Genomic DNA, 22,841 nt, shown 5'->3' with positions numbered 1-22,841 from the left:
GATATTACTAAAGAAAATACGTTATTTGAGTTATCAATATTATATATTTTACCCATTGTTATATAATATTTTTCGTCCTGTAATGCATCCTGTGCTGAGTTTACTCACTATAATATGTATTGTTCCGGTTTATAAAGGGAACTCATGAATGTTTGTTCGACTGTGCACGGCCCATCTAAACAGAAATGCGGTTGTTATATATGTGTTTGTGTGTATGTATTTAAGAGAAGTTACTTATAGGATACCAAGGGTCTGCAGATGGATCTGCTTGGATCCGGGCAGACTTAATAGCTTGCTTTATCGCCAAGGGAATACCAATGCTCATGCACAGCGGAGGCTCCGCCGTTGCTTTCGCCTTCAAAGGACTCCGAGGGTTTGGATTATTTTCAGGAAACTTGACGTTGAATATGACGGGAATATCTTTGGCACCTGGCGTTTTGTAATTCCACGTTCTGTTCGTCAACAATTCACCATGCTTGTCCATCACGATTTCCTCGCACGTCCAGAAACCTAAACCCATGATGTAGGCGCCTTCCACTTGACCAATATCTATAGCTGGACTCATGCTATCCCCAGTGTCCTCCAATAGGTCAACTCGCTGTATGACATGACAACCTGTTAGAATGTCAACTTCGACCTCGGCGGCTGCGACTCCGTAAATAAAATATTCTTTGCTCTCTGCTTCTGTCCACCTACAATTTAAACATATTTGCTGTATAAGTAAATGGTAAAATAAAACAATATATGTATATATACGTTGTCGTAACTCCGAGATTAATATTTTTGTTGTAACACTCTTTTACCACGTTAATCCATGTTTTCACGTCCAGCGAGTCTTTAATTGGCTTCATTCTTTCTAACAGCTCGTTGCATGATTTAACCATAGCCTAAATACATAAATTTGTTTCATTCTTGAAATATAGGCGATTGCAATTCTTACCATACAGACGGATTCGCTCGTAATACTTCCGCCTGTGACAAAATTATTCGGTGATATCAATGTGTCGCTAGGCTTAACGCTGACCATGTCCAGTTTTATTCCAAGAGTATGAGCGACAACTTGTGCGGCCTTTGTGTTAATTCCTTGACCCATTTCGATACCTCCATGCGAAATTGCAACTGATCCATCGTTGTGGTACACCGAAATTAGAGCATGGAATTGACCGAAGAAAATCAATTTGTAAACCATGGGAATTACGGACAGAGCTTTCTTGGTCCAAATGTTTGATTTATTAAATTGCTCGATCGCCTTTTTGCGATCATTTACTTCAGCCCAATTCAATAGATCATCGATCATCGGCCTTAATTTGGGATGAGTAGTGTCATCCAGATTGTTCAATCTGACTTCCAGTGGATCCATGTTAAGTTTGTACGATATATGTTCCATAATTGTTTCGATCATAGCCGAACCTTCCAAACTTCCAGGAGCTCGAGCCCAGGTTGCAGTGTGGTTATCGCTTCTGGTAGACATAACATCAATCTCGTACGAGTTGTCCTCATAAGCACCCGTAAAGCAATCTACCCCACCATGCCAGGGTATTTCATTTTTGGCATACCCAACATCGGTGTAATAAGTATGATTCAAATATTGTATTTTGCCTTTGTTGTTGACACCGACTTCATAATCTGCGGAGATGGGATTCCTCTTGCCAATAGCATTCATGTTGTCTGTGAATGGCATCCACAATTTAACGGGCTTGTGGATCTTAGCTGAGGCTAGGATACATGCACAAGCAACTTGAGAATTACGGGAAATCTTTCCACCGTACGCGCCGCCCAACCTACGCACCCGGACGTGAATCCTGAGACAAGAATCCTTTAGTATTTATGTTTCATAGTTACTCACAAGATGTATTTACTTGTTTTGGTTGATGTTTAAACATTCCGCAGCTGCCACCTGCACCAGATCCATCCATTGTGTTGAAGTGTACATATCGAAACAACCATCTTCTACTGGTACCACATTGCAACATTGAGTTTCCATGTGGTAGTGATACTGCCAATAGGTATCGTAGGATCCCTTGAACTCCAGCTTAATATCTTTACCTTTACTTTTCGCAACTATTGTTTCTTCGTGGGTTATCTTCGTGCTCTTGCCACTGGCAATAATATCGCGGATATATAACAATGGTTTTTCCGTTGATTTAATATATTGCACAGAAACAAGTTTGGCACCTTCTTCGGCTGCTATTTGACTAGTAGCTACGATCAAGCCGATTGGCTGATTGTAGTAGAGAACCGTGTCAGAACAAAATATGGGTTCAGCCTCGGGTACAATAGACTTAGGCATGAACGAATTGATACCTGGTATGTCATTCACATCCACATGATGCACTACGCCTTCTAATTTCTAAAAAGAACATAGATAAAACTTACAAGTTTATTACACGTATTCGCTACTGACTAAGGCCTCGGAATAGTCAATCTTCTTAATCTTCGAATTGGCGGGAGCTTTTGCTAAGATAAAAGCAGCGTAATGTTGATTCGGTATGTCAGGTATATCACCGATATATTGGGCTTGTCCTATGATAACAAAACGAATGATAGGAAGAAAAAAAACCTTAATAGCGATATGATTATTACCAGTGGTTTGAGCTAACGCCTCCAACTTTGGTATAGCTTCTGTGAGTGGATAGAGAGATTCTTGCGTCTCGAAATGTTGCGTGCCCTTGGATAAATCTCTGTGTAATTTTGTTCCGCCAGATTGTTTAGCTTTATCCACCGTTGGGCAAATACTTAAAATAAACTGGAGACAAAATAGATCTCGGTGCTAACTTTCTTAAAATGCAAACCTTGTAAAACAGTGCGATGGCTAGTTTTTTTCTGAATTCTGGTTTCGGATCAGGAAGCACGTGGTCCGGTTGCAATTCAGATTCGAGTTTCTTATATGCCATTTTGAGTACATCGTTTTTGAAAAGGTCACGGCCTTTCAAGAAGTTTTCAGTTTCAGTCGGATGACTGAACTGAGGGTTGATTCCTCCATAAACGATGCGGATACTATCTACAATTCCACCATTCTTGAATGATACCTGGAATCCAGCGTTTACCATCGCATGGGCATTTTGAGCTCTCGGCATTATCTGGAATTTGACATGCAAATTGGGGTGATGACAAGTAAGCGTTCAGATTACCTTATAACTTTCAAAAGATGTGTTCTTTTTTAAGGCAGGAACTGTGATTTTCTTAATGATTTTTTTACCCATATTGTAATTGATATATTCAAGAACACTTATGTTATACTCTTTTTTCGCGGTATCCACTGAAAATAGTGTGATCATTAAAACGTAAGCGTGCGTTTTGAAACTCAACCTATAGTTATAGTTGCTCCAACGGTTTCCAATAGAATAAAGATATCTGAAGGGAATTCCACGTGCTTATGTTTTATTGATAGATTTCCAGCAAGCGTTCCGATCTAACGGAAGAAAAATATTAGTTATGTCGTAAGTAGCAAATAATAGCAAGACAACAAACGTTTCTAACGGGTACGTGAGCTATCAGATCAATGTGTTCTGTAAACTTTTGTAAATAAGAAAAATTTGGATCGTTAAAGCTGACTGTATGGAAAATATCAATAGCTTCGGTCAATGTAACATTCGCTCCTATTTCTAAATTTTTCGTATTCAAAACATGTCCTTTCAGTTGCTCCACGTTATTCAAATCAATGTAAACATTCGCTTTGGACATGTCGGGATAAACACCTTAAACAATATCATTTTTATAAGTTCAAGTAAATTTAAACATCCAAAAACCTCTGGCAGTGTTCCCTGCAACAAATCTGTAGTTATCATTTGTTTTCATTATTTCGAGTGCTTCATCTATAGTGAACACCTTATACCATTTAGTGTTATTCAAAGAGTAGGACAAAGACTTGTTGCACAATTGTGGACATTCCATTTCCTTGCAAGGTACGTACGAATCTTCGATATCCCGCAATTTACCAATGCATTTCTCGGAAGCGTCGATGGACATTGATTTAAATGCGGATAATATAGGTCTGTAGCCGGTGCAACGGCAGATATTACCACCAAATGAATCTTCGACATCTTTCATATTAACGTTTCCATTTTGGTAAAGTGCATACATATTCATTACCATGCCAGACGAGCAGAATCCGCACTGGGTTCCGTTGAAGTTGGCCAACTTCGTCTGTATAGGATGGTACCCAATTTTTGGATTTCCTATCCCTTCTACCGTTGAAATCTTCCAACCGCTGCATGACAGTATAGAAACCAAACACTAGAAATATAACGTAAACTCTTAATTAGCATTTCCAATCACTTTTATAAAGTGATTTTGTTAGATCATAACCTTTGATCAAAAATAATATTACCATAGTGAACATATTTCATTGTTAGAATGTTCGTTGAATGTCTTTTTATAATACATCGAATTTAGTAGATGTACGGATATTTTGTAACGTATACGATCACGTAACGTAAGTTGTTTTAAAAATTCCATCGAAAACTAGTTAAAATGTGTAAACAAGGTTAATATTCTAAATAAAACAACATAAAAAAGTGAAACCAGAAATGTTTTGAAACGCAAAGCGCAATAAGACATGCAGCGATCGGATGTTTTTAATCGTTGTAAGTGCTGAAGTTCAGATATCTCACCGAGTTAACAGCCAGAGTGACTATTCTTTTAGTGATAGGCTGTTTAAACGTCGCTGAGACAATGCAAGTTCCGCATCCCCCTTCCCTGCACATGAACTTAGTACCGGTCAGGAAGCGATTCTCCCTCAGGTACTCGTTGAGCGTCGTTTCCGGATTGACATCTGACGCGCGAACTTTAAACACCAAAAAGAAAAAGAAATACAAAAAAGTGAAACATTAATTTAAATTCTCAGCAATAATAATAATAATAATTATTATTATGAAGCAAGGACTTACCAGTATGCTTGTTGTTTTCGATGTAAAATTGTAATATGTCGTTTCTGTAATTATATATTCGATTAATGATATTTAATGGAATTAAAGAAATAACGCAATGCGCTTACGATTTCTCCATTTTCGCTCGAACTTTGTTATTGAACTGTTTATATTTCCGTTGCAGTGAGCGCATTTAAGAAGATAATTCTCTGTAAGCGATAAAAAAAAATAATATCATAGGTTAAAAATGATAAGAGCGTTTTATAATCAGTTTAAAGTCACATTGAACTATTAATAATACGTTAGTCCGGCTCTTTCATCCATAGATGTAACAAGTACGTCGAAGATAAAAAAAAATCACATGCGAATTATATAATTTCGCAAGTTTTTAATTTTCCAAGTTTCTTTCTATAGGAAGAATGGCGGATATCACCAATATCAACGGAGATTTTAACGATGGTCCGGATCAGATTATACCTTCCGATAGCATATGGACGGTACGGCCCGAAGGAACCGTGAAGTTGCGAATTCCGAAAACTGCTATCGCTATTGAACAAGAGAAACCTATATCCATCCCAGGACTGTTGAATAGGACAGCCCAGGATTTCCCCGATCAGGTTGCTTTGGCCTGGCAGGAAGATGGTGACTGGAAGAAAATGACCTACAAGTGATGATTAGATCACCTTGTAAATGACCCGTCTATAAAACAGTTCTGCTTTCTTTCAGGGAGTACCGCGAAAATATTCGAACATGTGCAAAGGCTTTCCTGAAACTGGGACTTCAAAGACACCACGCCGTTTGCATTCTGGGTTTCAATAGCGCCGAATGGTTTATCTCTGATGTAGCCGCCATCCATGCCGGGTGAGTTTTAAAAAAAATCTGATTCTCACATATTTATTGTGAGCATTTCTAGAGGAGTCGCGGCCGGCATTTACACGACCAATAGCAGCGAAGCCTGTTTTTATTGTGCAGAAAACAGCCGTGCTAATATAATTGTTGTTGAGGATGAAAAACAACTGGAGAAGATTTTGCCGCTTCGGTCACGCCTTCCCAATCTCAAGGCCATAGTCCAATATTCAGGCGAGCCTAAGTGCGATGATGTCCTCAGCGTAAGATTTTATTACATAATGATGGAAACAATCAACGTCGTGTATAATTATATTTACAGTGGAAGGCGTTAATGGCGATCGGAGAAAAAGAGTCTGACGAACATCTAGACAAAGTTTTGAAAACATTAGCCATTAACGAATGTTGTACTTTGGTTTATACAGTAAGTATAATTAGTTAATTTACGCGTACTCATTTGTAATTCTATATAATTAATTTAATTAACAGATATAAGTCCATGTCATATTTTAATATATTCTTATTATAGTCTGGCACTGTCGGAAATCCAAAAGCCGTAATGTTGAGTCATGACAATTTGACTTGGGACGCGATGAGCATATCTCAGCGACTGTTCTTAGACAAAGGCTGCGAAACAATCGTGAGCTATTTACCTTTGAGCCACGTGGCCGCTCAAGTGGTAGACATTTATATAACAATGACCGTCGGGGCTTCCGTTTATTTCGCAGACAAGAATGCATTGAAAGGTACGCTGGTCAACTGCCTGTTAGAGGTGCAACCGACGAGGTTCCTGGGTGTGCCGCGTGTCTGGGAAAAGATCTACGAGAAAATGATGCAAATCGCCGCCCAAAATGGTACCATCAAAACCGCGATCTCCACGTGGGCGAAGGGCCACAGCCTGCAATACTATACCGACAAAATGAATGGCAAAGAAACAAACACCTGGGGATACTCTGTAGCGAGTTCTCTAATATTCAATAAAGTCAAGAAGGCATTGGGCTTAAGTAGGTGTAAAACCTTTGTGTCGGCCGCTGCGCCATTATCAGCGGACATTAAGAAGTACTTTATGAGCATAGACATTCCTGTGATGGAAGCTTTCGGTATGTCGGAAGCAGGTGGAGCCCACACTATTTCTACTGAACATGCGTTCGGCTTTAGTACTATTGGCATGACGTTGCCGGGTTGTAAAACTAAAATCTCCAATCCCGATAAGGAAGGGCAGGGCGAGATCTGCATGTATGGAAGACATATTTTTATGGGCTACCTGGACGAAGAGGAAAAGACCAAGCAAACACTTGATGAGGACGGATGGCTTTGTTCGGGCGACATTGGTTATTTGGATAAAAAAGGTTTAGTTTATATTACAGGTAGAATTAAAGAACTGCTGATCACGGCCGGAGGCGAAAACGTGGCCCCGGTACCGATCGAACAAACACTTAAGACCCATCTTCCCCATATTAGTGGTGCAATGCTCATAGGGGATAGGCGGAAGTTCCTATCTGTACTAATCACATTAAAGACAGAGGTGGAAGGTGACGGCACACCAACAGATGTTCTCACGAGAGAATCGAAGGAGTGGCTGAAGAGTTTGAACTGCCCAGCGGATACTGTCTCCGATGTTCTGTCAGCTGGACCTCACCCTAACTTATTAGAAGTAATACAGAAGGGCATACACGAAACAAACAAATCGGCTCCTTCAAACGCTCAACGAATTCAAAAAATGACTATCCTACCAGCTGATTTCTCCATACCCACCGGGGAATTAGGTAAGTCAGAACTGCAACCTTATATACTCCACTACTAGTAATAACTTACTTACAGGTCCTACCATGAAATTGAAACGTAACTTCGTGCTGGATAAATACACCAAGCAAGTGGAAAACATGTACATGTAAATTATATAATTATTCGGGATGGTTCGGGATAAATTAGATGAAAAAATTGTTTATTTGTTGTTGTTTTTTTTATAAAAAATACTGGTTGTTTTGGTTTTAATACATACAAATATTATAAATATAATAGTGCTATTCGAAAAGGTCCTTAATTCTTATTAATAATGTTATTTTTTCTCGTAAAAAGAAACAAAAAAAATAATTACGTTATCTTACAATGTCTGTTGAATAAATAAAAATGAGTGGTATACATATATGCAATATACACAATTTATTATACATACGAAATGTGCGTGAATGTTATTCATGCCACGTAAAGGTTATTCAAGGAAATCGCAACTCGTTAGCTATGTTAGCTATTCACCGAGTTTTCCGTCCCAGTCTCTTGGCTTTCACCGCTACTGTCACTGTCCGTATCATTTTTGCAACATTTGCACTGCGAATGCCTCTTTGAGTGTTTGCTCCTGCTGCTGCTGCTGCTCTGCGAATGATGCTTACCGCATTTACTCCTGTAAACTGGAGTGACAAGCTCCACCTTGATGTTCGCAGTTGCCGTGACTTTAGTAGTATACTGGCCTCCGCTGGATGTCGACTCGGGACTGGAATACTCAACAGTCACCTGAGGTTCCACAACGATACTCTGGTTACAGCTCTCTTCTGTAATAGTTGTTAGGCTCGGTTCTCTGGTAGCCTTAGTTGGAGCGCTCCTTCGCGATTGCTTTGTGTAGCTGCTCGTCCGAACGGGCGCAGGCGGCGAAGCCTTCGGAGGTGGCGTTGCTATCCTATCCACGTACTGCAGTCCTTGCAACTCACCTTTCGGTCCAAATATCGAGAGCATTATTAGGAAAAACACCATGGAATTCACAGTAGAAATGCAAATTGAAACGAATAATATCCTGAACATTTGGTATATGAACTCAAATTGGGATGTGGCCAATACAGCTATGCAAATGAGCAGTCCGAGGTGTCCTTTGATTATGATTTCCGCATACATTTCAACGGACAGTCTTATACGCCGTTCGCGACCACCCAAAGCGTTCTGGAATCCTAGCATTATTAACATAACGCTTTGGAACACAATAATAAAGTGCAACGCCCCAACGGTTCCTGTCAGTCCATTTATGTTCACGAAACACAGCACCAGCATACTGCACAGCGTGCAAATCATTGGGCAGACTAACTTGCTCCAGTGCACTAAAATGCATGTGATCACCAGAGCCGACAGCACGCTTACGGTCAGCTGAATTGCCAGCAGTCGATCTATGAATAGGAACTGCCTAAAATAGGAGAATATTAGGCCGATGGGGTAGTTCTTCAAGCCCCTGTTATTGAAGCTTTCCGAAATCGAGAGTATTTTCTTTAGCGTGTCGATGATTTTGCCGGTGCTACGCAGGTTCTTCAGATAGAACGGCATCTGCGTGTACGTCAAAGGCTGCGACTTAGGAATTTTCAAGTCGTATTCATTCTTCGCGCTGTAATACTGAAATGGTTTAGGCATCAAATTCGCCTGCGAACTCGAGTATGAGATCTCATCGTTGCTGCTCCAGACAGATAAATAATTATAGAAGGCCTTCGGATCGATGATTCCGCTCTCTACAAGCTTTTTATTGAATATCTGAAGTTTGTCAACTGGGAACTCCACAATACCAGTCTGCGCGAGCAATTTGAATGCTAACACCGCTTTCTCGGTGGCATTGGCGAACCACTTCTCACTATTCAGACAGCCCTGGTTGCGGTTCTTGTTAAACTCATCCTGTAAATCAACCAGGAACTCGCGGAAATTGGAGAGCCAGAAATCGTTGTTATTCAGGCCACCATTGGAATCCTTTAAGACGTGTGGTACTTGCGTCAATGATGAGTGGTACTCGTGCAAGATGGGTTGACTCAGCGGATACTCCAACTCGGTGGTGACCAAGTAAAAATTGTAGAAACCAAAGTAGCGATTCTGCGCTTCCAAATAATGGTATTCTTGTGTGTTTTTTGGTAGAAAGCTGGATAGTCTGACATCGTATTCGACCTTTAGTCCGTTGAAAATGCAGAATACGACCAAACCCAGGTAGGAAATGCAGAGCAAAACTTTCATCATTGGTTTGAAAATAATCACCGTTAAATACTTGTTAATAATCCACATAATTACACTCCGCCTTTGGTTGCACATATATTCCGATGTTAGGAGATTAGCTTCATGATCCTGAAAATTAAATTACCATTATTGTAGTATAACCCTTTCGATAATAATATATACTTTTTAACATATTATATTGAATTGATCCACTTATGTATAATAATTTATAGTTTACAAACTCTTATATGCTTTATATTTTTAGAAATGCATTAATAGTGCCAAAACCAAAATAACAGTTGCCAAAAAAATATCGTTTATATTCAATATACTAAATGTATTTCATAATATGTTACAGTTGGTAAATAAACTAACGTCCATAAAAAAATATAATAATATAATCATAAAAATTAATGTTATGATTATCTAATTCTAGAATTTAGATACAGTTGACTTAAATGTGCATCCAAATAATTTCGTTTATAGTTTAGATACTAAATGAATTATTTCAGTATTTATCACAAGAAAAAACTTTACTAGTTTAAAAATATTATTAAATTAAGAATTAATTATGTATTATATAAATATATAAGGTGGGATAACATTTTTAAACCTTCACGTAGACGAATGGAGTGGGTAAACTAATCTTTTAAATAATGTTACTTGTTCATCTTGCACGTTTTTAAATCTTTAAATATAGGTACGTAATGTACAAAAAAAGACGGAACTAGAAGTGTCATACCATGCATATTTTTATCATGAACATCTACCATCAAAGTAATATAAACTTAATAAGGCTAATTGGTTCTTGACTTATAAATTTCGCATGCATATTTTATATTGAGATTCAATAAAAATACATATTAAGTTGCACCTAATAGTATTTAAGGTTCAACTTGTTTTTTCTATATACAGTAAAATTCTGGTAAAACTATATTTTTGGAAAAATTATTGTAATTTCAATGTAATATATTAAATTATCATTTGAATATAATTAAAATGTATACTCTGCATACAATATCGCCATTACACATTTTTCCGCTAATTTAACACTTCATGCAAATAAAGTTATAATTGAGCTTACCCTGTCTAGATTATTATTGGTGGGGACGCCTCTGCTCTCGTTTCTGAAGCAAGGAACAGCTGATCGTTTGCAACGCATCTCTAGGGCAATAAGGGTTGGGAAGACCAAAACGGTGGCCGCGCTATGGAAAATGGTTACAATAGCAAATTGCAGACAAAATACCCTCAAGGCAGGAACGGGGATAAGGGCCGCTGCTAGGAAGACTGCAGCTTGTCGGGCCGCTGAGGTGATGATGCTAGGTCCAACGCGCTGAAGTAGGTCTGGCGGTCCCAACTTTTTATTGTAAGTCGTCAACAGAAGGAACACATCCATCATGGAAAGGCCGACGCTCACATAAGGTAATACTTTTGTACTGAGCAGATTCATGGGTAGACCGAGCAAACTGCTCACACCTAACCCGGCAGCCGTAGAACTGGCTAATATCAAAACGCACAAAGCTGCCAGACCGGAATGAGCAACCCAACTGTAGAAAGAGTTTATGATAAGCACTGCTCCCAGTTCGACAAAATTAATCTGCGAGTGCTCTGCAAGCCCTTTATTTAAAGTGGCCGTGGAGAAGGTGTTGAATGAATGTGAAGAGGTCGTGTTGCTTCTGCTGAGGTGATCAACTTCCTGTAAATTATAAAAAGCAAACCAAATGTTATGACGTTTAAGAACATACCGAAAATAAACCAAACGGATTTCCGTTCAGATATTTGCGAATTGGGAAGAGTAGAAGTACCTGAGAGAAACGCTTCTGCCACGCTCGGAGCACGGACGCCGCCTTATCATGATTCCATCCGATGTGATGGACCTTGTATGTTTCTGAGTAATATTTGAATAACTCATGCTCGCCCATTAGTTGTACGACGGTTTGTAAAGCTTTGGCTTGCCTAATGTGGCCGGTCTTGTTTTTAACCGCCCCGCCGACGATCAGATCTTCCGGCCAGTGCATGTATTTAGCGGCAAAACCATAACAACCATTGGTTAATTCCGCGCCGATGTCCACCGGATGACTAGAGTTATGATTTGGTGCTGTGGCCGGACATGCCGGATCCTTGGGGTTTAGGCAGGGCTTCTCTTGGTAGCCCGACGAAATGCCGGCGCGCTTGAAGTAGTCCTCCAGCGAATGGTAATCAAAGTTCGACTCCTTCTGCTTAATGCGTTGAACCAGTTTCTGGGGATTTAGGTTGGTCCACTTGACTTCATTCCCAATACCGTACCTAAAGAAATTAGATGGTCAGTAATGTTTCGTTTAATAAGTTGGGAAGTTTGCAAATTACGGTATATGCACTGGGTAATCGGGACCCAGCAACTTTGAACCTTCCCAGAAGCAGTCGAGGGGGGTGACTATGGAGCAGGGCATGACATTTTCAAACATTTGTTCAACGTAATGGATGTCGAAGTTGGGGATGTTCGGCGACTGGCAGATGTCCTTGAGACGCCAGGTAATGTCGAACATAGTCACGGTGACCTGCGAAGCCTTGCGGATTAGGTGCAGGTGCTCCAAGAGGCCGTTTGGATGCAGCAAACTAGCATCGGGATCGACGGCGGTCTGCACCACCATCTGATGGGTGGAAAGGATCTCCGGTGGCGGCGAATCATCCGTCGCGGTCGCGGCGTCGTCGGCCGCCTCTGCCCACAGTTGCTCGATGTCTGAATGGAAGGTAGAGCTCTTCAGACCCACGCAGAACGTGGTGATCACCAGGAGTGCAACAAACAGGACCTTTCCAGCGTGTGCGTCCAGGAAGCGGCCCAGCGAGTGCACTTGCCTTTGCAACCGCACTCGCACCCAAAGCACTCCGCGATCCCCTATCGCCTTGCCCTGCAACAGACAGACACACGGTATTACTCGAAAGGGACCACCCAAGTCGAGGCCTGACGTCACTTGGACCACACAAGACGCGGCTACGTATACGAAACACCAATAAAACCCAGTCCTTCTCAGAAGGACCGACGTCCGTCCATCCGTGCATCCATTTTCCCTATCAATACCTCAAAAAAAAACGAACAAGGAAAGAAAGAGGCAGCAAAAATAAAGAGAATGAGATAGAAAAAAACCTCCGAACCCCGCTGGCCCTGATGGTCGTACAAACGCGCACAAAAAAAGAAACAAAAGAAGGAAAAGGAAATACGCACATAAAATATAAAATTGAAGTAAGATGTAAAAATAAATTACAGGCAATAATAAATAAGAACAACAAATATAAGAAGGATGTGAAGGAAAGGAAATTGAATATGCGAAAAATAAAATGAGAAAATGTGAAAATGCGGGAAAAGTTACGACGGGCGCATCACAGGTGATTTCGTAGTTTGCATTATAATGACGTCAATTAAATGAAATTGTGTTTTTATTTACAAATAACGTAAAGAGAATAACGCGAGAGACAAGGTTGGTTGTTCCCGCGAGAGGATCGACGGCGGGGCAAGGAGTCTTGAGGGGGGACGGGATGGACGATGCGAGGGTCGGCGGGTGGGACGGAGACAGACAACAGGTAAGATCTAAAGAGCTAAGCTAGCATAGGTATGGACCACACACGTCGCTCTCCCGGTGGTCTCCGGCCGAGGATAACGTAATACGGAACATCGCCCACCAGCCTTCGATTTCAGGCGGGCACCAGAATGATATATCACACCTGATTTCGGCGCAATACCGCATACTCACCGGCGACCATCATACTACATCATATCATCCATCTAGCTATAGCGCTATTTGGACGAAGTGGTCGAAGACACCGAAGTTGCCGCTCGCATTGTGTGTGCGTGCGAGAGCACCAAGAGCACTTGTCGAACCAATACTACCACCAATTCCGCGACCTAAGCAATACCAGGACGCGATACTCGCGGTTCTCGCGCGCGCTGGGGCGGCGGGGATTCGGGGTGTCAAGTGTTCGCGGATACTATGTATATGAAATAAACAATTACCTGTTCGATTTGCTCTAATGCGACATAGGCATCAACCCAGCCAGGTCGAGTGTAGAGATCGGATTTGTGCCGTTCCGTGTCTACCTGCGACTCAGTAGTGGCCATCCTCCTCTACGTGGCCAGTGCTCTGGATGGGACTTCCTTCGTGGGTTACCATTAGCTCCCTTCAAATTCAGCACGTCCTGCGGAGGGCACAAAGCACAACCACCGCACTGCGGAAGACCATCCTCGTCGTCAAATCTACTAATTCGCACTGGGTTCCGATCATGTTTAACCCATTTGGACGGGATGTTTACTATTTATTTACTCTTGCTCCGGAACGCACCAAAAATAACACTCAAATGAACCCGAAAAAGAATGACAACGGCAGCAACAACAACAAAAACAAACGAAATAGAAATAGTAGTAAGAATAGTGAGGAGCCCAGGCAGGGCGCACGAGGGGGAAAGGGAGGAGTTAGGGTTCGGGCTTTCTGTGATCTCCACGGTTATCCAGAAAGGGAAGGCAAGTGAAAATAAAAATACGGTGATCCCTTCTTCTTGTGAGGGGACGGAAGGGATGTCGGTCGAGCGTGTTGAACGGCTAGGCAAACCTTCGTCCTAGCAGCACGTCCTGTGTATTTACTTCACCCTACACAAGGCGCGGGTATTTAAATTCGATGATAATGTTTCACGTAAACCAAGGGTCGAGTCGTTCGCACACCGCACACACCAGCACCACTACCATCAGCTTTCCGTGCATACTACCACTCTCGGAATGGTAACTGATGGTAACAGGCGACAGCTTGTGTCCGGCCGTCGGTGACCGAGCGGCGGCGGCTGCATCCGATGCTGGGCCACACACAGACTCCTTACAAAATTTTCCTTTTATCTTTCTCCCTCTTAAGGCGCATTCACACTACACCAAAAGCATCTCAACTTCGAACTTAAATTATCCTTCTACGATTTCAGCGAGCAACAAAACCGACAGCAGAGAGCGACCGAAACGAACGAAAAGAAAACCAAAAATAATGATAATATTCATGGGCCGCGACGATCCTAGCATTTGCTTTACCGGAATATACGAAGAACGGAAGATGAATCAATCACGGATTCATTACTATTCCGGCAGTGTCGGTGTTTTAATTGCAGGCCAAAAAACGTACATCTACCATTTTCCACAATTCTATTTCAAAATTTTCTTTCAACCATTCAATTTTATATATTTTTTATATTCTAATAATCACTTAATTTAGTACAATTAATTAAATATCAGTCGCATTCTGTGACTAATTAATTTACATATTTTATATCATCTTAATTTCATTTAGTAGATTAAGTAAAAGTAATTAGTAAATTTCGTTATAGACGATATTAAATTCATAAACTTTAAAATTTTAGATTAAATTTACAAACTTTTATTTAAACTTGAAATTTTCGAAAAACTACCTGTTATTTTATTGATCTACTTTAATTTAGAATCCATTTTTAAGAGGACTTTAATTAAATTAGTTATATGCTATTATTATTATCATGTAAATGGAAATTTCAACAGAAACGTCCAATATTAGTTTACATACAAAACATGAGTATTAATTACAATCACAATAAATTAAGTTAAATCTATGCGGTAGGTCCAGAATGTTGAACATCCCTAGTCTTTATGGTACCATATTCCTTTCCAGGAATTTTTTACATTTTTTTTTTGGGTGCGACTGTGGTCTACCTTGATTCTTTTCACAAAAATTCGAAATTCACTATCTTCATTTCGTTTGGTTTTTAGGTACAATGCGATTGTATAAACATTGTGATGTGTCAATGAAATAAGTCAAAATTCGATGAAAAAACATAACATAATATTGAATACAACTTCTTGTAAAAGATGCCCAAAATTTTAAAGCAAAATCTTTAACTTTATATATATATATAACTTTGTTATTATATCTTATTTATTTATACATTATATGTTATTTTTTCGAGTATAAGACAAAAAAATCACAATAATATGAAATAATGAAACAAAAAGTCTAATTGTTTTTTAATGATATAACAATTTCGCCTAGAAGCATTTGGATTATTTCTTGTTTACGCTGGATGCACTAATTATTGCAACTAAAGTCAATGCTAGTTAAATTTGAATATAAATAATTAAAAAAAAAAGAATGTAGTTGTGAACTGTTCAGCGCGATCTTTTAATTAGTCAGGTCTGGAATTTTGGGAAACTGCTTCTCTGTTACTGCGAATATCGCGTGGATGGAGGCTGTTTTAAGAGTCGAAGCACGGAAATGTTGCAGTCAGTCAGGATCCATTCGGATCAAAGGCAGGAGGTTCTGCAGAAGTCTCGTGACTTGGTGGTCAGGACACGTGGTGCATTTGCTATAATTGCGGATCCGTGTTGTTCGTATGTACGTGACACATGTTACGTAAATATTATGCAATCCCGTGTTATTTCCTACGGGCAACGTAATTTTCTGGCGCGACATATCCTTAACGGCACAAATAATGCTGACGGATTTCAAACCTTTACATATTATGTTATTAATACAAAAATTAAAAAATATTTATTTCAATTAATTTTATTTTTTAGAATGCAGGATAATTGATTTTATAATGGATAGTTAAATGGAAATGTACATCATTCTAATGTAATTAGAATAGATATTGGATCTCCCAAGAGCCGTGGGTCCTAGCCACCTGTTAAGTAGATGACGACGCGGACGTTATATGTCGAATGTCTGCATCTTGACAACTTAACATTATATTCAAGATATGAATTCTATTTCAACTATTTTTTGTAGGTCCCAAATAGTTTTGTGAGCCCTTAAATAATTCTTAACTGATAGACAATTTCTACTAAAGTTTACATTAGAAAAAAAAATAAGCTGTATACAATTTATATTTATTTACTAATTTCTGCGAAAAATCTATTAACTTAAGTATTAAGAAAATAATAATTATAAAATATAAAACTTAAATCAAATACAAATCTAAGATCACGTTATTATCTATATAAGAAAATATTAAAATATACTCAAATTTTATATTGATTAATAAGTAAAAAAAATAAATTAATTAAACCTGTTGTAGACCTTGTAACAAATTGCAATCTCCGTTTTACATATATTGTAAAGTTCACAATTTTCTATAAGAAGATTTTATTTACTTAAATTCTAACATATATATCTAACACCTCATATAGTGCGTCTTTGATCAGTCCGGTTTAACTATTTGAAAATTTCAAAACAATCTAAATTTTAATTGATAAAAATAAAATCAACTTTTCTCTACGGTTTTAAAGTCCTCGATTAGTCCGGTTTCAAACAGTGCGGGATATAGAAGGAATTTCTTTACACAACATTATGATTATATACATAAATGATACTTTTTAATAAAGCTGTTTTTTTTAAGAAAAATAGAAAGAAAACTATATTTAAATACAGAAATAAATTAGAGTAAAATATAAGAAATAACTGTGATTTTCCAATAAAACTATTGACGAAAAGGAAAATCTTATAAACTTCTACGCCAAGTAAATACATATTCAGTTATGGTTTCCATCTATAAAATAGAGGATCGCAACAAACGTGCCTACATTAATTACCAATCGTTAAAAAATGTCCGTGATTGAGGTCAAACAAAAAGAAAGAAGACAATTAACAATGACTTGTTACATGGCATGCATTAGTAATAATACGAAAATGATACAAAACAATATTTGTGAAGTGCTAAACGGACAGGTAAACAATACATGTAGTTGAATTAATTCACGTTCATCAAAAAGAGAAAAACAAGAGCAGAAATATAAGTAAATAAGAATCAATAATGACCGACGCAAACAAGTTTTTGTTTCTTGAATAATTACAAGCATATACTCTTATTCCAACAAACTCCTTCCAGTGCCTTTTGAATAGTTTCTAAAATCATGTATAATATTCGATAATATACAATCTTTTGGAGCAAAGAACCACTTGTTTCAACTGTGAGCCGCAATTTCTTATCAAAAGAGCCGCATTTGCCCACACCTGTACTATATTATCAAAGAAACACATTAAATAAGATCACGAAGATGCAATTGTGTTACACTTGTTTTTTATATTTATTTATTGACTATTGTAGTTTTAATTGTTTATCGGCTATTGTGTTTGTAATTATTTATTGGTCTCACTTTGCTCGTTTTATTCATCTGTTGCATAACACTTCCTGCCGTTTATTATATATATATATATATTTCTATTCAATTTATATATTCTTAGATATACATAAGTATATCTAAGAAGTAAGAAGACGCGATTCTTCTTCCTTTTTGAGCTTTATTTAAAATATAGATTGTTATTGCTTTCTTCTTCCTTATTTATATTTGTTTGTATTTTGATCCTGGTTATCCTGTATGTCCATTTTTCGATGTATAATGTAATTTATGATTTCCATTTCATTGTTACTTTATTTAAATTTTTCATGATGACGAATTTCATTGCCATCTTTTCAATATCATCAAGTATGGTATACCGGATTGATTCATATATTTAATTTTCCATGTTCAATTTCTTTAGAATTAATCGAGGAACATAAAATGATAAAAATTTCAGAATTTATTTTTATTTTAAAATATTTCTTTCCGACTTTACTCAATTAAAATTTAGTTTGTTTTGAAATCTTCTAACCGGATTATATATAATAATATATAAAGTTATATGAAAACTTTCTTGATCTTATGGTATTCGTGACAAAACATCAAATAATCCATGACACTACTGATTGTATAATTCCAATTCAAACACTCGACAATTATCGCATACATATGATTCACAAAAACTAGACATAAATTCAATTCTATTAAAAACTTGAAAAGCAAGTAAGGAAATCCGAATTAATTATATAATTATAAATCAAGGACAGTAAAAATTCGATCAATAAGTCCAAATTATAGACAATAAAAAAATAGTAATTAAATAAAATATAAACCAATATTGGAAATAAAAACAATCTGATCCAAATTTTGTGATCTTTATTTTATTAATATCTTTTATTCATATCTGTTTTGTATTTTAATTATGATTAGTTTGTTTACTTTTAAATCAAACATTCCTCATTTTCAATTACTTTTGATTTACTATAATGACAAACAATGATTCACGTACAGTCATTGAGAAATTTTATCAAAATAACAATACATCAATAAATTGAATCGATTAAAATTTTCTTAATTTTTATTAATTTATTGTAATTGAAATTTGTACAGAGTCAACATTTTTAGATACCCCCAATCGAAAGTTCATCTTCCTTCTATGTTTTATTGATTTCATATCTCTAATTTATACTTGTACTTTGGTCACGATTAATCCATATCTCTATTCACCGCATTTTCTCTATTTTATATTTTCAATTCCATTGTCGTTTTAGTTTTCTTAACTTTTATTATTATTATTATTTTATCCGGCGTTTAATCAATATATATTTCTTGTTAATTAGTTTAAAGATATTGTACAAATATATATGTACAATACGAAAATTACATACAACTAAACAAGTTTTTTATTATAATCTTAATGGTATCATGAGAAGCCGGTCAAATGTATAGGAAGAAGAATTATAATCTTGTTTCCAATTAAAATATAATAGTTAAATATATTTTCAAGGGTTGAAATGAAATAAAGAAAGCAGTTTAAACTGTATTTGTAATATAGAAAGGAAATGTGAAAGAATAGAAACTTTAGACTAAATCATTTAAACGGAATGGTTAATCAGAGCATCATTTCCATTTGCTTCTGTGCATGACGTCAAGGACCACCAAGCGCGTCACGCAATACGGGAGGGAAATCCAAATACCTCCGGAACCATTATCCTGTAATACGCTATACATAAATTAATGCTAAAATCTTATTGTTATTACGAGACTGGAGAGACTGCTAATGTGCAGAATTTCCGTTTGCGAGGGCAAACATAACCTATAACTAAGAAACAACCCTTTTCCTTTAAGCTTTCCCTAAAACTTAAGGTTTTATACAAAATTTCTTGTTCGATGATTCAGGGACAGTGGTTATTACATTCCAACGGACGGGCGGAAATAATTAGATTAAATCTAGGTCACGAGTCGAAAAAAAAAACGTTAAGAACGACTGACTTAGATGTAATGAGGAAGGAAGAAGAAATGAAAATGGGGGAAATCTCGATGGTGACATATACGGCAGGACAATTGAGAAGATTTCAATTTGTAGTCGGATAAGGAAGGAAACTGTTTTACTGCGGTTGCTACGTCCTCTCTGACAGTGTTGTTTTTCTCTTCTTCTTCTTATTCTTTTTGTTGTCGATGAAGATATTGATTTGACAACAGCCGAGTGTTGTAATGTTAAGTATTTGATTAGGAATATGATGTGTTTGTGAATAATTGATAAGACGGATGTCGTTCGGTAATTGAATGATTAGAAGTATTTGAATTCATCGAGTTCGGGCGTGGCCGGACGCGTTCGGACTATAACCGAACTGTGCCTCCCATTTCTCAATGGCTGATTCGCTGACGGTGATTGACATACACAACCACTGAACGGTGCGTCAAATAGGTTTGGCAATATGGATATCGAATTGGAGCCGTTCAGTAGAGGAAACGAGTGATATTAAGGGTCGTCAATGTTCAGTGGTTGGTGCAGGTCGAAGGGCAGTAGAAAGGCAGATCTTTTCGTGTGTTCGAGAAGAGCGCGAGGACGGTTCGTGATCGATTCCCCCGTCCCGTTAGTTGACCCGCCATAGTGATATAATAAACTTACACACCTTTATCCTTATCGCATTGCATAGAACAATATAGAAGAATTTCGCCTCGAATGAGATGCACGCGAAAGTGATCTAGATCCAATCTGCTGTGGAATCAGCCCTCCGGAGAGCATTGTCAAGCTTCCAAGTAAATGGTTGATAGGATACAACAGTACAAGTGACATTATTAGTGACCCTATTATCATATCTCAGCAGAATCATTGCAACCAATGATGACACTAAAAAAGAGACTGTTGCATTAGAAGAGTAATTAAATAATTTAAGCATAGTGAAGATTCCATAGAATAGTATATATCCGCAGTGTTTATTTCCATATAACATGTAAGTAGGTGGGTAGTATGGGGGGGAATGCTTTATTACATTACCATTGGCATTTCAGAGCACAAACAGCATAGTAAGCAAAAAAAAAACACGAAACATGGGAAAGCTACTGTCAAAGATCTTTGGCAACAAGGAAATGAGGATCCTGATGCTTGGCTTGGATGCAGCAGGCAAAACAACGATTCTCTATAAGCTTAAGCTAAGCCAATCTGTCACCACCATTCCCACAGTGGGTTTCAATGTAGAAACTGTCACCTATAAGAATGTTAAGTTTAATGTTTGGGATGTTGGTGGGCAGGACAAGATTAGGCCACTCTGGAGGCATTATTACACTGGTACACAAGGACTTATATTTGTTGTGGACTGTGCAGATAGGGACCGCATTGATGAGGCCAGACAGGAGCTGCATCGAATCATCAACGATCGCGAGATGCGCGACGCCATCATCTTAATATTTGCCAATAAACAAGACTTACCAGAAGCAATGAAGCCGCACGAAATTCAAGAGAAACTTGGACTCACGCGAATCCGCGACCGCAATTGGTACGTGCAGCCCGCCTGTGCAACCACCGGCGACGGTTTATACGAAGGCCTCACATGGCTTACAAGCAATCACAAATTATAGCATCATATATGCACCTTTTTTTAAATAGTATATGACTGCATCCTGAGCCTTTATTTGTACCAATAAATACCAATTACTTTGTAAATAAATGATTTAAATGTATTTACTTGTGTTATAATGTAAATTATTGTTGCGATAAAAAAAAATAATAATTATAATATGAGGAAACCTTTTTCAATGCTGCAATGAAAATAATAATAATTGTATATGAGAGTATTGTACTATTATAACCTTTGATATTTTGTAATCTAAAAAAGTTAATAGATTAATTACATTTTATTATTGCTACACTTCCTCTACCACCCTCAATATATCTTATCAGAACTACAAGATAGTCACTCTTGTTTTCCAACTTATCAAATAAAAATAACAAACATTCTATTGGTATGACTTTTAATAAGAAGACAGGAGTTTTGTTCAGTAATATATATATTCACATTTATACATTTCATGAGTAAAGAGAAATTCACACCTATCTAAAATTGATTTACATGCACGCTTCAGGAACATCTTTTATAGTTGTGCATAATACTTTTTTGAAGTCTTTCAAGATATTAGGAAGTGGCACTGTCTGTGCACCATTCAATTCAATTGTCGGTATGAACGTAATTGGTGGTTGAACAGCGTCTGTGCGTTTGCCGTATTCTTTCAGCATAATTGAAGCTTCCTTGCTGTCTGCACACTCAACAATCTTCCTGTAGTCCAGGTCATTCTCACTTGCACACTGTAAAAGCAAATAAATAATGGCACATCAATCAACACATCATCAGCATGCTTACCCTTTCTGCTGCTTCATAGGGTAAAATACCATCCTCGAGGCTGCAAGAGACGAATTTCAGCGCCTGCAGTGGATTTGAGATCTGATCAATTGCACAAGCATGTATCTTGTTGCCAAGACATTCAGTGCTTCTATGCTGGCATTCAAATTCTATATTGCCATTATCTTCAATGGTCTGAAACATATTAAGTATGTAAGTAAAGCATAACAAAGATTAGTGTTTTGTTTTTTATTAACAATTTTCAAACCTTGGCCTTTCCATATGGTATTAAGTCTAAACTGATATAACTTGATAACTCCAAATATGTGGGAAGCAGTTGCTTGATAAAGAAATTTCTGGAATCGGAGCACAGTGATTCATAATACACAGATACTCTGATTTGGTCCTTAATTTGGTCGTCATTGTTAATTGCCAATCGAGTTAACCTCTTTTCTTGATCTGTATAAATACCATAGTATTGGAATGTCTTCCATAGAACCAAAATGCTTACAAATACAACAATTATCAGTCGGTATCGTATGTTCATGTCTAATAATTGATTATTTTCCTTACAATGACAAAATACATTCAATCACATCTTTCACAATTCTTCTAAGAATACGATCCAATTCAACAGACCATGGTTTATTTACTCGCGTATTGACATTGCTTTTCGCCACCCACAGGCATTACTACCAACTGAAAATTGTGTTACTGTGCCAAGTGCCAATTAGCAAG

At 37.7% G+C, this 22,841-nt stretch overlaps 5 protein-coding genes across 6 annotated transcripts; 2 read left to right on the top strand and 3 right to left on the bottom strand.

The window, feature by feature from the left end:
- Window positions 1-24: 24 nt before the first annotated feature.
- LOC108558270 (indole-3-acetaldehyde oxidase-like) lies at window positions 25-5,067 on the bottom strand. The gene is made up of 15 exons (XM_017915126.1): window positions 4,997-5,067; window positions 4,890-4,933; window positions 4,614-4,786; window positions 3,750-4,236; window positions 3,472-3,698; window positions 3,310-3,412; window positions 3,132-3,259; window positions 2,793-3,080; window positions 2,584-2,746; window positions 2,405-2,523; window positions 1,860-2,350; window positions 941-1,802; window positions 757-887; window positions 235-692; window positions 25-175 (listed from the first exon to the last, which is right to left on the bottom strand). Exons 1-15 carry the CDS (start codon window positions 5,059-5,061, stop codon window positions 108-110), a joined length of 3,807 nt encoding a protein of 1,268 aa, XP_017770615.1. The 5' UTR covers window positions 5,062-5,067; the 3' UTR covers window positions 25-107.
- Window positions 5,068-5,097: 30 nt separating this feature from the next.
- On the top strand, window positions 5,098-7,710 carry LOC108558271 (long-chain-fatty-acid--CoA ligase ACSBG2). 2 transcript variants are annotated; one of them, XM_017915127.1, is made up of 7 exons: window positions 5,098-5,203; window positions 5,283-5,535; window positions 5,595-5,729; window positions 5,782-5,977; window positions 6,037-6,138; window positions 6,244-7,480; window positions 7,536-7,710. In XM_017915127.1, the coding sequence occupies exons 2-7, from the start codon at window positions 5,288-5,290 to the stop codon at window positions 7,607-7,609; spliced, it is 1,992 nt and encodes a 663-aa protein (XP_017770616.1). In that variant the 5' UTR covers window positions 5,098-5,203; window positions 5,283-5,287; the 3' UTR covers window positions 7,610-7,710. The 2 variants fall into 2 exon arrangements, with proteins under 2 accessions (XP_017770616.1, XP_017770618.1); XM_017915129.1 differs by having other exon boundaries at window positions 5,179-5,203; window positions 5,270-5,535.
- Window positions 7,711-7,831: 121 nt separating this feature from the next.
- LOC108558276 (protein patched) lies at window positions 7,832-13,773 on the bottom strand. The gene is made up of 5 exons (XM_017915135.1): window positions 13,657-13,773; window positions 12,015-12,556; window positions 11,474-11,954; window positions 10,753-11,364; window positions 7,832-9,797 (listed from the first exon to the last, which is right to left on the bottom strand). The coding sequence occupies exons 1-5, from the start codon at window positions 13,759-13,761 to the stop codon at window positions 7,959-7,961; spliced, it is 3,579 nt and encodes a 1,192-aa protein (XP_017770624.1). The 5' UTR covers window positions 13,762-13,773; the 3' UTR covers window positions 7,832-7,958.
- A 6,353-nt stretch (window positions 13,774-20,126) lies between these two features.
- Window positions 20,127-21,624, top strand: LOC108558267 (ADP-ribosylation factor 6). Its single transcript, XM_017915119.1, has 2 exons — window positions 20,127-20,720; window positions 20,779-21,624. Exon 2 carries the CDS (start codon window positions 20,818-20,820, stop codon window positions 21,343-21,345), a length of 528 nt encoding a protein of 175 aa, XP_017770608.1. The 5' UTR covers window positions 20,127-20,720; window positions 20,779-20,817; the 3' UTR covers window positions 21,346-21,624.
- Window positions 21,625-21,756: 132 nt separating this feature from the next.
- On the bottom strand, window positions 21,757-22,756 carry LOC108558266 (GILT-like protein C02D5.2). Its single transcript, XM_017915118.1, has 3 exons — window positions 22,372-22,756; window positions 22,125-22,298; window positions 21,757-22,069 (listed from the first exon to the last, which is right to left on the bottom strand). The coding sequence occupies exons 1-3, from the start codon at window positions 22,648-22,650 to the stop codon at window positions 21,833-21,835; spliced, it is 690 nt and encodes a 229-aa protein (XP_017770607.1). The 5' UTR covers window positions 22,651-22,756; the 3' UTR covers window positions 21,757-21,832.
- Between the last annotated feature and the right edge of the window lie 85 nt (window positions 22,757-22,841).

The sequence above is a fragment of the Nicrophorus vespilloides genome, unplaced genomic scaffold (assembly GCF_001412225.1).
Source record: "Nicrophorus vespilloides isolate i.1.1-1 unplaced genomic scaffold, Nicve_v1.0, whole genome shotgun sequence".
Taxonomy (NCBI): Eukaryota; Metazoa; Arthropoda; class Insecta; order Coleoptera; family Silphidae; genus Nicrophorus; species Nicrophorus vespilloides.
Note: the sequence above shows the minus strand (reverse complement) of the source record. Positions and strands in the feature narration are given on the sequence as shown.